The sequence below is a fragment of the Eleutherodactylus coqui genome, chromosome 4 (assembly GCF_035609145.1).
Source record: "Eleutherodactylus coqui strain aEleCoq1 chromosome 4, aEleCoq1.hap1, whole genome shotgun sequence".
NCBI lineage: Eukaryota > Metazoa > Chordata > Amphibia > Anura > Eleutherodactylidae > Eleutherodactylus > Eleutherodactylus coqui.
In genome coordinates, this window is record NC_089840.1 from 129,583,269 (window position 1) to 129,599,039 (window position 15,771).

General features: G+C 49.4%; 1 protein-coding gene across 2 annotated transcripts in view; it reads left to right on the top strand.

The window, feature by feature from the left end:
- The first annotated feature begins 2,333 nt into the window (after positions 1–2,333).
- The window catches only part of LOC136625688 (serine/threonine-protein kinase 38), a 42,373-nt gene continuing 28,935 nt past the window's right edge, over positions 2,334–15,771 (top strand). The window contains exons 1-2 of one of the 2 annotated variants that reach the window (XM_066600104.1): positions 2,334–2,421; positions 14,599–14,731. In XM_066600104.1, coding sequence (XP_066456201.1) covers positions 14,601–14,731 — 131 coding nt within the window. In that variant the 5' untranslated portion in view covers positions 2,334–2,421; positions 14,599–14,600. Of the gene's footprint in view, positions 2,485–14,598; positions 14,732–15,771 lie in introns of both variants that reach the window. The other variant, XM_066600103.1, reaches the window with a different exon arrangement.

The following is a 15,771-nucleotide window of genomic DNA, read 5'->3' on the forward strand; positions in this document are numbered from 1 at the left end:
ACAGACCGCCTAAGGGTTTCTTCAGTCGAGCGTATGCACAAATCTGCTTTCCCCAGTGTCTGCGCACTGTATGTCTGTACTTTTTTTGTGCATGCAGGGCATGTTCACAATCGTGCGCCGCAAAAAAATTGGTCATGTGAAAGAACCCGTTGACATCAATGTGTTCCATTTTCTGCGTATTGTGTGCAAATACATTCGTTTGAAGAAGCCGTAACTTGATCCTGCACTCCATGAAATATGTGTGCGACGTGCAGAGCCGTGTGCGGAAACCATCTGCAAGGACTCGATCGCAGGGGCGGATTTGCATTGCGCAATTTTCGTGCGTGTAATACGTAGTGAATAGAACACATCGATTTCAATGGCTTCCTTCAATGTTTGATTGTGTGTAAACACATGTGGCGCGTCCTGTTCTGTGCGCATTACACGCCACAATAGGCCCTTGAAGTGAACAGAACAGCACAAATACTCGAGCCTTTCGCATACCTTTTTTCATGCACAAGTGCGCAGCAGTGACCAGAATACAGAGGTGGAAGCAATTTCTGGTTACGTGAAATAGGCTTATACCCGCATGAATGGGCCCTAACGGCTCAATCACACCAGCGTATGCATATGTCGGCCCGTAAATACGCAGCGCAGTCACGGACCCAAATACACCGTTTCCCTGCGTGTTTCTTCATATTTGCGCACGCCTATCCTTTTTTAATGGGTGATTTTGGTGCGTGATACACGATTGGTCAGGTTGTATTTTTTTTTCACGCGGCCGAAAGTTGTGTGAAAAGTACGTGCTGTGAAGAAGAGCAATCAATGGGCGCAATTCACCGCGTCCATCGCTGCATATTTACGTTCATGTGGGTGAGCCCCTAGGGTGCATTCACACGGCTGTATGCAGATCTCAGACCGTGAATACACAGCGCTTTCACATAAAGTAAATAGGTTTCCTTGCGTGTTTCGGCCTATCGGCAGTTTTTTTGCGCGTGTCCAGACGCAGCGTATTTATGGGTGTAAAAACACACACACAAAATCGCAGCAGTTTTTGTCTTTGGCGTTCACTCTTCGCCTATTGTTTTGAAGGGTCCATGGCATGCGAGTGCGACGTTTCCCATTGAAGTCATCGGAGAGACGCTTGGGATCCGGTCACGGGCGCGAGGATCGCAACTTCACAGAAGCAATGCAATTTGTAATTAAAAACGTTTTGTATCGCCGTGAAAAATCGCAGGTTAGCAAAAGCAATATGGCGCTTGAATGGAGCCTCAGGCCGCTCTCTTACAGGCGGTTTTTACAGTGTTTAGCGGGCGTTACAAACACCTGTTAAGAACGCCGTACTGAGCCTCCATTGATTTTAATAGGGATTCTCAGAAAAGCGTTTTAGCGAAGCGTTTCTAACATGCCGAACGCTGTATGCTCTATTTTTGTGCGTTCAGCGCGCTTTTACATCACTCATTGCAATGACGGCGTGTGTTAAAAACGCCGTTCCAAAACGCTGCATTAAGAAACGAGGCGTAATAATAAATGCTTGTGAGTGGCCTAAGGCTAGATGCACACGGGCGTACTTGTGTGCGCAAAATATTCATGTGCAATACAGGCGATAGAACCCGCGGGCTTCACTGTGTTCGCTCACATCTGCAGCATTTTCCTCTCCCTTTTGTTCACGTAAAAAAAAAAAACGCAAGCTGTTCTATCTTTCTGTATATTTGCGCACCAAAAGTCCCCATAGGAGTCTATAGCGGTGCGTAGATGTACGTGCAATATGCAAGGAGATGCATGAACACAATGCGCAATTCCACTGGGAAAAGAACACATCTATAACCAATTAGCCATTTAAATGGGTGCGTCTTTATTTACTGCGCACAAATCAGCACGCCTCGTGGGCGCAGAAAATGCAGGAAAATACGCCGATGTGTGCAAAAAAACACTACACTCATGAGCGCGCAAATCCTTATCCGCCTGCGCTGTATATAACGGGCGGGTTGGGTTCCAGCAGATGTGGTAAAAGTAACAGCAGAAACTGGTGATTTTTTTTATTTCCCCCAAACTGCCCTGTATGAGCCATGCCCACTGCACAGTATGGTGCCTGCTGTAGCGCCCCCAGCTGTGTGTCGGCCGCAAGCCACACTGTGCCGTCACCGCATGACGCCATTCCCACATCAGCCCAACAAGAGAAAACCACGTGACTCTCCCCATCAGCCAGGCATCAGCCAACCCAAACAACCAATCAGTTTACTGGAATTGTGAATCAGCCAACCCTAACAACCAATCACGTTGCGAATCGAGCAGAAGTCTTGTGGAATATGATAATATGCAGCCCGGCCTGAAGCAGGATTCCTCCCACCCACGTGACTGGTCACATGGGCGTGACATCATCAAAGGTCCTTGAGCTCGCTGGGAGCTGGCATCTACCGTAACTTTTGAGAAGCTCGGCCGGTAAGTACGTGCCGGGTCCGGGGGAGGCGCGGCCGCCCTGCTGTGACCGAGGACAGGCGGGAAGTGAGTACCCAACACCCGTCTGTGACACCCCGCGTCTTGTAGTCCCCCCTTACAGCATATGGTTTGTTCCCTAAAGACAAGGAGTTGCTGTATAGAGTCATCCGAAAACCGCGTCTCGTGGGGGTGGGGGGTGAGCGCCCACCTGGGGAGAGGTGAGCTCAGTGCCAGTGCGCTGCCGGGAAAGCCGCTGCTCTGGGATAAGGATGGCTCTGTTGTTTCCCTTCACTGGTGCCAGTATGAAGTCTGCCTGCGGGTTCTCCTGGCCTGGCTGTCCGCACGGGAGCCCTTGTGGTCACACTACAGCTGCCGGCTCTGCAGGGATGCTGGGAGTTGTAGTTCTACAGCCCGAGAGCCGCAGGTGACTGCCGTTTATTACTTTCCATAACTTTGTACTGTTGTTGGAGGCTGGTCCGCTCTGTCGGCTGTCTGTCCGTCAGACACACGGCTTTACGCCAAAAAAGCGGATGAAAACTTAAAAAAGCAGCTGAGAACTTATTCTCAGTGATTTTTCGGGCCGCAGAAACAAAGATGGCGGCAGCGGCCTCGGATCACCTGTGCAGAACACAGCGCTTATACGGAACGCTAATTTCGCATCCATTTACACGGGGTGGGTGCCTTCTAAACGGACGGCCGACCCTGCCACTAGTTGTTGGCGCTCGTGCCAAGCATTTAGAGAGACCACCGCTGAGCATCACTGAACGGGGAGCGTTTACACGCAGCGAGAAGTCGCCAGTGAGTTTTATGCAGGATGAAAGCGAGTGAACCAGGAAACGGAAATGTCTTCCATTCCGACAGAACGACGATCGCGCTTCTGGGAACCAATTTTGCGCACTAATCGTCCCGTGTAAATGACCCTTTAGTCTGTCGTATTGGTTTAAGGGGGCGTGCGGGTCATGTAGCGGTCTACCACTGAGTATGGCAGCAAAATTGCACCACGATCCAGCAGTGAAGTCCGTCCGTGTAAACGCGCTGCACTAGTGCTAACTACCTTAGTGGTAACGGCAGCGCTCGTGCGGTCATTTACCCGACTGTCGGTCCGTGTGAAAGGGCCATCATACTACTATTGCATCAGGTAGTCGGAGAAGCCGTGCGGCCATCTTTGGTTCTCCAGGCTTGGAGGGTCACTTTAGGCCTCATGTCCGCGGCGGATTGGATTCCACATGCAGACTTCCACAGCAAGAGAGACATGGAAACAATTTGCGGGAGATCGCGGATGTAATGTTTTTCTGCACAGGTGTACTGCAGATCACCTGCGCGGGAAAATCCCCATCCCCCAGCCTTTCCCCCAGCCTTTCCCCATCCCCCAGCCTCCCGAGTGATTTGAACCTTCAAATCCAGTGCAGCAGCAATCATATTTTCGATGCACTGCGGATCATCTGTAGCTATTGACTAATATTGAACCCATCCGCATGGAATCTGCACTGAAAGGGAGCATGCTGCGATGTTGGCTGCACCAAACGGTCCGCAAATCAAATCCGCATTCTTAAATTCAGTAGCGGATGCCAATGCTTCTCTATGGGCACTTTAAATTGCAGATCTTCGGCGCATCACATCCACCCGTTGACATTGGGCCTCAGTGTACCCGTAGGCCATTGTGGGTTAAACGTAAGCCTGATGTACATGGGCAAATTTGAATTGCGGAGTCTGCACGGGGCGGGTGCAAGGACGATCCGCAGTTCAAGCCACCCAAAGGGAAGCATGGGTGTCCGCAGCTTAATTACAGCATGCAGGTTTGATTTGCAGACCCTCTGGTCTGAAAAACAAATTGCAGCATGCTCCATTTCAGTCCAGGTCCCCCTCAGCCGTGGGCGGAGTCAGATTCTGCCGCGGACGTGAGGCCTTCTTCAAACAAGACCCAAGTTCTGTGCGGTTCTCTCTGTGGATTGGGAGGTGCGACCCGCTGCGCTTCTCTGTCCAGCAATAAACCGTATGGAAACGTAACCTGTGTGAGGCTGTGGTCAGCGGGAGATGCACAGCCGGACGTCGGCCGACACGTAACTTATACCACTTTTATGGCCGCGTGCCTTTATAGGGGAGAAACAAGTGTTGAGCTATAAAAAGTAACTTTTCATTTTACCTGTCTTTCATATCGAAACCCGCACGGCGCAGACGCTTTATCGAAACCCGCACGGCGCAGACGCTTTATCGAAACCCGCACGGCGCAGACGCTTTATCGAAACCCGCACGGCGCAGACGCTTTATCGAAACCCGCACGGCGCAGACGCTTTATCGAAACCCGCACGGCGCAGACGCTTTATCGAAACCCGCACGGCGCAGACGCTTTATCGAAACCCGCGCGGCGCAGACGCTTTATCGAAACCCGCGCGGCGCAGACGCTTTATCGAAACCCGCGCGGCGCAGACGCTTTATCGAAACCCGCGCGGCGCAGACGCTTTATCGAAACCCGCGCGGCGCAGACGCTTTATCGAAACCCGCGCGGCGCAGACGCTTTATCGAAACCCGCGCGGCGCAGACGCTTTATCGAAACCCGCGCGGCGCAGACGCTTTATCGAAACCCGCGCGGCGCAGACGCTTTATCGAAACCCGCGCGGCGCAGACGCTTTATCGAAACCCGCGCGGCGCAGACGCTTTATCGAAACCCGCGCGGCGCAGACGCTTTATCGAAACCCGCGCGGCGCAGACGCTTTATCGAAACCCGCGCGGCGCAGACGCTTTATCGAAACCCGCGCGGCGCAGACGCTTTATCGAAACCCGCGCGGCGCAGACGCTTTATCGAAACCCGCGCGGCGCAGACGCTTTATCGAAACCCGCACGGCGCAGACGCTTTATCGAAACCCGCACGGCGCAGACGCTTTATCGAAACCCGCACGGCGCAGACGCTTTATTAAAAGGAATGCGTGGGTTTTTACACTTCATGTACGTTTCTCGCTTCCATGTAATGTTTAAGGATTTGCCAGTGGAGGGGCCCTAAGATGAGTGGAGCATTCCATTGTACAATGGACGCGAGCGCCGGTTCGGGGGTCAGTGGCGGTGCAGGGCACACATACCGTGTCTGCCCGCGATATACATGGTGACCAGTCTCTGTGGCACTTCTCCGCCGGTCACCGGCCGCCCCGGTTCTGCAGCCAGTTTCTCTTTATAGAGGGATGACCGTGGCGTGAAAGAATTCCCTGTAAATACAGTGTAACGCCACAAATCAGCGGTTGTGGCGGAGACGAGCGTCACCCAGGGAAGTGTCATGGTGTAATAAGTCATCCTCACCACAAGTAGTAATAAAGCCCTAATAACGGGCCTGTCACCTGGAAGACGGGCTTCACAGGGAGGCTATAATTAACACTACAATGTGTTGCGGCGCGCTCACACCGCGCCATGAAGCGCTCAGATTCCAGGGATTCAGAGTTTTTTTTTTTTTGTTTGCTTTCTTTTTGAAGTATAATCGTTCCGTGTAAACGCGGCCAGCGATAAGCCATAATATGTTCGCTTATCACGCGTTTTATGTTGGCGTGAAAATCGTCGTTGGCTCTTTTGCTAATCGTGCTCGTTTAGTCGTTGTCAATCGCTTATACTGCGAACTGAATGATCCTGTAGGCAGAAATCATCTGTGTCATAAGCCGACCGCCTTCTGACATGGTTGGCTCATTCGCTTGGGCGAACGATTATCGCTATGTGTAAAAGTACAACAAGGCTAACTTCACATGAGCAAGTCCAATCTCGGGCTGTGAATTGCGGCCTGATATCACGCTCGCCAATGCGCGATTTTTTGTTTTTGTTTTTTTTTCTCCCCCCAGCAAAACCGCCTCGCATCATTCCAGTGAAGTAGCAATCTGCCCCCACAGCTGACAGCCGCCGCGGAGGATTGCAGAGTTTCTCCCGTTGTTCTGAATGTAGAGACCTCGCATGGTGAGCGCCGAGCATGTAGCCTGATGCTGCCCTCCACCCCATTACAGACAGTGGGCGCTGCGATGCGAGGGCACGCACAAGATGGAGCGTACCACAATATGTTTCCCACATTGCAGCGCTATGCAGGAAACCATCACTCCAAAGAATGGGGTCCATACTCGTGCGTCTCATAACAGACTAATCTTGCATGATCTCTGTCGTGTGACGTTGGTCTATGGCCGTAAGCGGAAAATGGCGCTATCCTCCCGCAGCGTTTTGCAGCTGTGACCCTGCGAATCTTGTACTCGCACCGGCAGTTGTGCGCAGCACTCCTGTTTTTTCCCCTTACTTTCGATGCCGCACACACTGGATTAGCGATGACACGTTTACCTGCAGCCCGTGCCTAATGTAATCGTGTAAGGGCGTGCGGATATATTTACCCCACAATAGAGAACGAGGCGCTCTATATACCCAGCAAAATATGCTGCTTTCTATTTTGTGCCAGTGGATTACGCAATTCTGACACGCTTACATGAGCGTGAGGCAATGTGATTGATTGCCTGCGAGCTACGTCCCATCACATGGGCGTACAGAGCCCGCGGAAACGCAATTCCAGTACAGTTGTGTGAGCCCGGCCGTGGCGACAAATTGAGTATGGCGCAGAATGAGATCAGGATCCGCATGCATTGGTATTTTCTCTTCAGTCACAGCTGTATTTGCACAAGCGATATTGTTGTGGGGGAGGGGGAGAACGATCACACAAGAACCAAGAGAAAAAAAAAAAGCTCGGGACCCGGCGTCCCACATACAAAAATGCTCGAGTCTCCCATTGTAGTCAATGGGGTTCGTTACTCGAGTAGAGCGCTCGAATTTTACGAAAAGCTCGACTTGAATCGCTAATCTCTAGACAGATGATGTCACAGGAAATCTGTTTTCCTGGCATCGGCACCCTGAGAGTCATGATGCCAGGGGTTCAAGAACGTGACTCTGCCACCTCTCATTGGCGGCAACCGTCATCTGATTTCCGGTGATGACCTCTGTCACAACAATCTGTGACCGCAGCGGGTTGCAGCGTTGGATCCGGGCAACCATGGCGGGATAAGTAGATCTCTGCTGATTATCTTCACACGGTAGGGGGGCCCTATTGATAAGGGGGTTGTGCGCTAATTGGATAATCCCTTTAAGCACTCCATACATTCCTATGGGAGGTTTCCATCTGCAGAACAGATGAGAGCAGTGCTTGCTGCGTACCTAAAGGGGGTTTTACCAGGATCACAAGTTATTTCCTATCTGCAGGGTACTTTCTGATCTTGGGGGTCTTGCCACTTGGACTCCTACCAGTATAAAGAGTGGTTGATTCTCCCACCCACAGTGACTTCAGAAGGAATAGAGGGTCGGCCGGGTCTGTGCAGTTGCGCTTCATTCATTTCACTGAGCTTTGTGTGGTGCAGTGTGTTAAGGCAGCAGTATGCAGTCCTAAGCTCTCACTCACGACCTGAAGGTTGTGGGTTCAATCCTTGCTTGGTTCAGGTAGTCGGCTCAAAGTTGACTCAGCCTTCCATCCTTCTGAGGTCGGTGAAGTGAGTACCCAGCTTGGTGGGGGGTAATAAATACTGTATTTTTAGCTCTATAAGATGCACTTTTTTCCCTTCCGAAGCAAGGGCGAAAAAGTACCTGTGTCCTATAGAACGAATGGGCCGAAATTCATCGCGATCACAATTTGTTCGCGCGATCATCACTTTGACATGTGACCGTTATTTCGCTTGTGCGATCGTGTTTTAAACTCGCAATCACACGCAAAAATGTGCGATCAGTTAGCAGTTTTTCTCCTCCCCCCACCGCCGTTCATGCGTGCTGCTGATTGGTGGTGAGCGCCGGCGGCAACTGGTGCTGCTCCCCGCCTTCACCAATCGGCTCCTTCCCTGCCGTGCACAAGGGCCGCTGCTTTTTAGAGCTCTGCTGCTCCGTCGCCCGGCACTATCCCCCGCACTGTCCGTGGGTGAGTTCACAATATTTTTGCCCATTTTTCCCCTCTAAACCGGGGTGCGTTCTATCGTCCGGTGTGTCTTATAGAGCAGAAAATACGGTCATTACCTGAAAGCTCTGAAGAATAAGTTGGCGCTATACGAATAAGATTTATTTCTCTTTTTATTTCAATAGAAATGCCCAAACAGTTGCCGCTCGGCCACCTCTGGCCGTCCCATTGTAAGTGAATGAAGCAGCGGCGTGCTTGTGTGACCTCCACCTCATTCATTCCCCTCGTCACTGCCAGGGGTGCAGTAAGGAGGACAGGGACCCCTGTTCTAGGATGGGTTGCCGACTGTCTCAGGTGTGGGACTCCCACCATACAGCAAGTGATCCCCTATCCTGTTAAGGGATTATTTAGGATCCTTGTAGCGTGTTTGTTTTTTTTTCTTTCCAAAAAACCATAACTCCTTTCTCCGTTGCTGTCTGAGGGCTTGCTGTATTCGATAGTTCTATGTAATATATCCTATGATGTACTCAAAACCATTCTGATGCTAACTTCACACACATGGGTGAGCGCCATATTGGGCCGTGAAACTCTGCCTGATTTTTCGCTCCCAAACATGCAGTTTCCCTGCAGATGGAAGGTGGTTTTTTGTTTCAAAACCGCCTCGCATCACTCCGGGGAAGCAGCGGAGTATCTCCCATTGTTGTCAATGGGAGACATCGCATCTGTCACGCGATGCGATGCTGCCGCCGGCCCCTTTGAAAACAATGGGCGCTGCAATGCGGGAGAATGCCTAAAGATAAGATGTGCTGCAATTTTTTTCCCCCCTGTGATCCAAAAGAATGGGGTTCATATTCATGCATCTTGACTTTCTCGCCCGTGTGAAGCCGCCCTCAGATGCCTTCACACTTGTGATCATGATATCGCTGCTTTTTTTAAAAACACGAATGTCAATAGCACTTTCTAATGTTAACGCATCACAGTAAACGAACGCCTCGGTCATTGTACGCTCGTGCGAACAATTTATTGCTCTGTGTAGAAGGACAAGAGAAAGCTTCCGCTAGTCACAGCAGGTCCTTCTTGCCTCCCCAGTCATGACTATTTGGGGCAGGTAACAGGGCTGTCTGCTCCCCCCTTACCCCAGCAGTTACGACAATACTTCTCCCAACCACTAAGCCGGATTCACACTGGCAAGAAAATCACGTGATTTTCTCTTGATGCAAGACGGAGTGAAAACGCATGGTTATAAAACCAATGGTCTCATTCTCATTTGGGATGTTTTCACTAATGCGATGCTGCATGGAAAAAAAAAAGCAGCCTGTCCTATCTTTTTGCGATATCTCCCTTTGTTTTCAGTGGGGCCGGTGGCAGCGCCGGCCTTTTGAAAACAATAGAACAGCGTGGTCCCCTGCCGAAGCGGGAGATTCCTTCAGCCCATATGTGGAGCCGCCTCACATCCAGGGGGTTTCAGAAGGATTGTGAGTGCAGTATCTGGCCATGAATCATGGCCCAATAGCGCCCTCTCCAGTGTGAAGCCGGCCTTGGTGGTCTTATAAGCTCCCTAGCGCCCCCCAGTAGTGACTATTTGGGGCAGGTAACAGGGTTTCCCGTGCCCCCCTTACCCTAGCAGTTAGGACAGTGCTTCTCCTGACCTGTAACGGTCTAATAAGCTCCCTAGCGTCCCCCAGCAGTCGCAGCATTCCCTCTCTCCACACTGTCTTCCCTCGCTGTAGGTTTTCCGTACAAGTCCTGGTTATTGTAAGGCTGCTAGAACACTTCATGTTGTCTTGGCACGCTGACACATCCTGGTCTAGTGAGGACAAACAATGCGGCCCGGGCAGACTCGCTCTTACATTGTTCCTGCAGAACTTCTAGAATGTTGGAACAATACTTTGGCGCTGTCTCATTCCTCGCTGCAGCCATGTTCCACCTTCTCACGCACAAAGCTGCTCTTCTCAGTCTTGTAGGTCTGCTATCAGACCTGGGGGTACTTCAGTCTTGTCCCCCTCTTCATGTACATATCCCACGATTTCTCCTTTTACAGTCCAGTCATCGGCCCATGTGAAAGAAGACTAAATGAGCGCTGATGGCCGTGAGTGACAATTGGCGCTCGTTAGAATTGCCTGAGAACTTGGCCATTCTAGAGGCACCTTGAGGACCCTTCACGCCAGCACATTTGCGCACGCTTCAATGCGACCTTTTTTGCGCACTAGGCTTTTTTGTGTGCATATCAGCATGTTTTACTGTACTTTTTGCGCCCGCAATGCTTGCACATTTGTGCGTGGCAAAGACGCACTGACTGGGATGGCTAGTTTTGTTTGAGTTCGAGATGTGTTTTTTTCCAGCGGAATTGATGTTTCACGCATATACTTGCGGTTTATACGCACGCCCGATTGACTTCTATTGGGACCTTTTGGTGCGTAAATGCGCAGTAAAATATAGCATGCTGCTTTTTTGTGGGGAGAGAAAGGGTGTTGTGCATCCAAAAAGCGCAGGAAGACTATACGCATGTGAACGAACCCATTGGGGTCTACTTTCCACATAGTTTGTGTGTGAAAATACGCCTGGCTGAAGGGCCCAAAACTACACTATGCACTGTCTCCACCACCTGTCTCCACCACCTGTCTCCACCACCTGTCTCCACCACCTGTCTCCACCACCTGTCTCCACCACCTGTCTCCACCACCTGTCTCCACCACCTGTCTCCACCACCTGTCTCCACCACCTGTCTCCACCACCTGTCTCCACCACCTGTCTCCACCACCTGTCTCCACCACCTGTCTCCACCACCTGTCTCCACCACCTGTCTCCACCACCTGTCTCCACCACCTGTCTCCACCACCTGTCTCCACCACCTGTCTCCACCACCTGTCTCCACCACCTGTCTCCGCCTGGAGAGCCTACATAAAAAACCCTGCAATATTCAGCTCCTGCTGCCGCGATGCTTTCTCAGTCCTCCGGTCTGCTGTTGACGAGTGTTGTGGTGGTCATGTGGGTTGTTTACCCATGTGACTGCTGCAGCCAATAGAAGGCCAGATGGGGATGTCACTGATTTCCCGTAACCTGCCGGGACTACTGCGTTAGCAGTGACAGGTTTACGGGACATCCTTTTGGCTGGGTGATGCTGCCCCTCAGATGCCATGGTGTTAGACCGCTGACATGAAGGACCATTAAATATATTTATTTTACATAATATTAGGCATGGAACGCCTAAAACTATACGGGGTAACTTGGAACACCCCTTTAATGTGAGTTACTGATGGCTATGTAAAATGCATTTAGATCAAGCGGAATATCTAATGCCTGCGATTCAGGAACCCTCGTTTATCAATGATGTTACCCAAGTTCTCGTGGCCCTGCACAGAATCTTGTGCCACACCCAGCAATTGTGCATAACCTTCGGGGGGTATTCACAAGGAGGAATGATGTGGAGTTGGTGCCGAATCCGTGTCAGATCTGCACGCCGTTACTTTTTGCGAGAATCCATGTTGAGATCCGCATGCAGACAGAAAGCGACATGTCGCTACTTGACATGGATCCACACGGGGGAAACGCCTAAATCGGCTTCAATAGATGAAGGTCCCAGTTTAGCTGTGGATTTCTGCTGCGGTCTGTAGAGGTGGGGTCCACACAAAAATATGCATCAGATTCTGTCCTGTGAATGTACCCTAAAAAAGAGAGGTCCTTTCGATGACCTCATGCCATAGGAACGTGTGTATGACGCAGAGTTTGGGTCATACGTGAGATGGTGTGGGCCGGCCCTCAGCGCTTCTTCTACTGTTAGCTTGGATCCACACGTTGCCTAGCTCGGTCACTAACAAGTCCGCCACAGAGTCTGCATGTCTTACCGGATCTTGATGTGGATTTGCTACAGAATTGCGCTGGATTTTGTCCTTTGCAATTCTGCATCAATATCCCCATGTCCGTGATGCAGACTCGCTCTTCTGATCTGGGCAAACCCTTAAGTAAATCCTCTGTTGTGCTCACGGTGTACGGAGGGGAAGTTGAAGGCTGAAAACAGGAAGTGGTTTATAAGGAGTGACTTAAAAACACAAATTATGTCACAATCATGGGAACCAGCCATATAATATTTTTTTTTAATTTGCATATAATGGTCATATTGCTCATTAATGCCAAAAAAAATTGTCTGGAGTGCCCCTCTTAAGGGCTCCTTCACACTGGCGAACGCAATGTCACTGCATTATTGCAATTTTGCTCGTGACAAGTCTGAGCATCAGCGATGCTTTTTCTTGCACACCCCTCTGCCGATGGCGATCTTGTCGCGATAGACAATAGGAGTTTCAAATGTTAAACGTGTCGCATGAATATCGCAAGTTCGTGCATTTTGATGCTATAAAACAGTCTCCATAGGGAAACATGGGCGATAAAAAGAAAAGGCAAAGCGCAGAGATGGGACGTGCCGTGACTTACAAATCTTGGCACATTACCTGGCTTGCTTTCCGATCGTCTCTATTGATTACAATGGGGCCACTTCAAACTAAATTGTGACAGATTAATATACAGGCTGAACGCGCAAACTGTCAACGATCATCAGTTGTTGTGCGAACGATTTATCAAGGAGCCCGAGAAGTTCTTGTTAAAGGGGATTTCTGTGCAAAAACTATTGGTGACCTATCCTCCTATAGCGGATTGGCGGTAGTCCCAGATGGCAGAACCTGCAGATCCGGCCATCAGGAGCCCCAGATGGCTGGAGGGCAAAAAAAACCCACCGCAGTATGGTGGGGTCCGTTGCAGTGCTGCACCAACATACCAGGCCACTGTGCTACAGAAACATTTGTCCGCAGCTCCTTATCAGCTGACCGCTGGGGCATTCTAGCTGTGAATGTGACTGAAACGTCGGCGTTGGGTATATTCATGCCCAGCAGATTTGTTGCTAGAATTTGAGACTCTTCCATACTCTTCTAAATTAGGAGGTTGCCTGTAACATAGGAGGGGGCGGTCCGGGAATATTGTGGTCAGACGGTCATCTTGGGCAGGGTATGGTGGAGTTGCTTTGTGGTTTTCCTTAGTACCTCTAGTTGCGGATTGTAGGTCACTACTAGAGGCACACGATTGTTTCTTTCCTTCTCCTTGTATTGGAGCAGTTGACTTCTGGGTATCCTGGTGGCTCTGGTGATTTGGTTATCAACTGAGGTGGGATAGTAGCCCTGATTTTTAAATGTATTTTTGAGATTGTGTAAATGTTCCTCAGTCTGTTCGGTTGGCGCAGATCCAGTTGTATCTGATGGCCTGGCTGTAGATGGACTTTTTGATATGTGTAGGATGGGAACTGTCCCATCTGAGGTACGTGGGCCGATCAATAGGTTTTCGTTATAGAGATGTCTGTATTGAGTTGTTTGAAATTTTTATTCCAACAACAATAATCCCGGGGACATTCACATGTTCCATGTCCAGTGTTATGTACCTGAGCCGGTGCAGTAAATGTCCTGTTGGGGGGGCTTTTTATCTGGGAAACAGGACAAAAACGAAGAGCCAGGATGAGATCTTATCACCACACAATTAGAGAGGGAAAGATGGCAGAACATTTTTGTGGTCAGGGACACAGCATAGGGCAGATGAGTTATCATACTGAAGGGCAACGTCAAGTCACAGAGGAACTTGGGAGTATACGTTTTATGGCCATGTTTGATATCCTCAAGAATGGAATGAACCTCGGCCTGGAATTCTTGCGTAACTGTAGAATATGGAAGGATTGAAGGAGGTCAAGAAGGGTGTCCTCTTCCAAATCTACATGTAAAAACAGGACAACAACTTGTTTATGTTCGCTGCATAAGTGACTGAGAACAACTGAGGGTTCGGTCTTTAGGCCAAGCGATTAGTGAACGAGCCAACAATAAGTTTTATGCCTGCAGAAAATGTACGAAAAGTGAATGTTTTATCGTTCGTTGGCTGCATTTAGACTGACCGCTTATCGTCCATTTTCGCTCGTTTGAACGATCTTCTGTGTAAAAGGACCTTAAGCAACTCCTCTATTATGGTTAAGTGGCATTCTAGATGGATACTTTTGCTGCGGTGTTGATATTCATGTAGCAATTTGTTAAAACCTTTTTTGTTAAGTAGATAAATCTGATACCAGGTACAACAATGTCCTTTGGCACTGGAGATTTGTCCTCCCCTTAATTACTGTAACCAACCATGACAACATTCCAAACGTGAAAAAGTGTTGTGTAACTCTGACGATGCGATAACATCTAAGCTTTGTTTTGTCTTCTCGTGTAACTATTTTATTGCTAATCTTTTGAAGGAAACTATAACTTTTTTTATTTCTCCTCCCCCCATAGACATGGCTATGACTGAGCAAACTCCATGTTTCCCCATGAGCAACCACACAAAGGAACGGGTCACCATGACAAAGATGACGCTTGAGAACTTCTACAGTAACCTCATTACTCAACATGAAGAACGAGAGCTAAGGTACTTGATGGATTCAGTTCAGTGTTCGTCACTGAAAGTATTGGTGCCCCCTAGCGGGATCCTTTTAAAGGGGACCTGTTAGCAGATTGATGCGGCTTCGCTACAACAAAAACAGTTGTTAAAAGTTGGCGCTCTCCCTATATGTAATTAAGGACCTGTCAATCAAACCAGGCCATGCAGGGGAGTATATTGGTGGACTCCTTCCTCTACCTGGTGCTTTTCAAAGCTGGTTTCTAAGAAACACTGCAGCGTCTCAGAGTAAAGCACTGTTTATTGTATGTAATACAGTGGCCCCCTGTCACTTCATGCCACCAATTGATATGGTGGTATGAATCAGCTGACCGATTCCTTTTAGCTTGGCCGTTGACTTAACCCTTTCCAATCCAATTTGTATCCTGGTTTTCCTAGGGGGCTTACTCTTTCTGCCATTATACAACAGCGCTATATGCTGGCTAAAGCCAGTACTGCATGAGGTGACACGTTGGATAGGCTCCGACAGCAGAGAGGCTGGCAGTATACAGTAGGAGAACCCCAACGGAAGACTTCCAACATCGGAGCTGTACAGAGTTAAATCGTAATGTCTTCAGAGGTCAGACAGTGGATTTGAAAGGGTTAATATATTAGATACATTTTTTTTTTTCTGGTAATTGAACCCTTTGCAATCCAGTGTTGGCCGTTGTCCAACATTGAGATTTCCCTGCATAGCTCCTGTAGCGAGGTCTGACATACATGTTTCTAGCACTATGCAGAGGAGCATTCTGATGTCGGAGCTCTCTTCTGCATAGTGTGATATACAAATATAGTGTAATACACATGGCAACTCGCGTTTAATTTTCAAAAAAATGGCTTATATCTTCATGATGGATCATTTTTATGTGTTTTCTGTTGAGAAATTCCAAGGAATCCACAACACTCTTTCCCACCCAAAATAAGTAAGAGCCAGGGAGAGTGCGGGTGGCAGGGAGGTTGGATTGGAAATGGTTCTTAGGATAGGATACCAGTGTTTTGTCTGGTGAGGGTTTGGTTCTTGGGACCCCCTG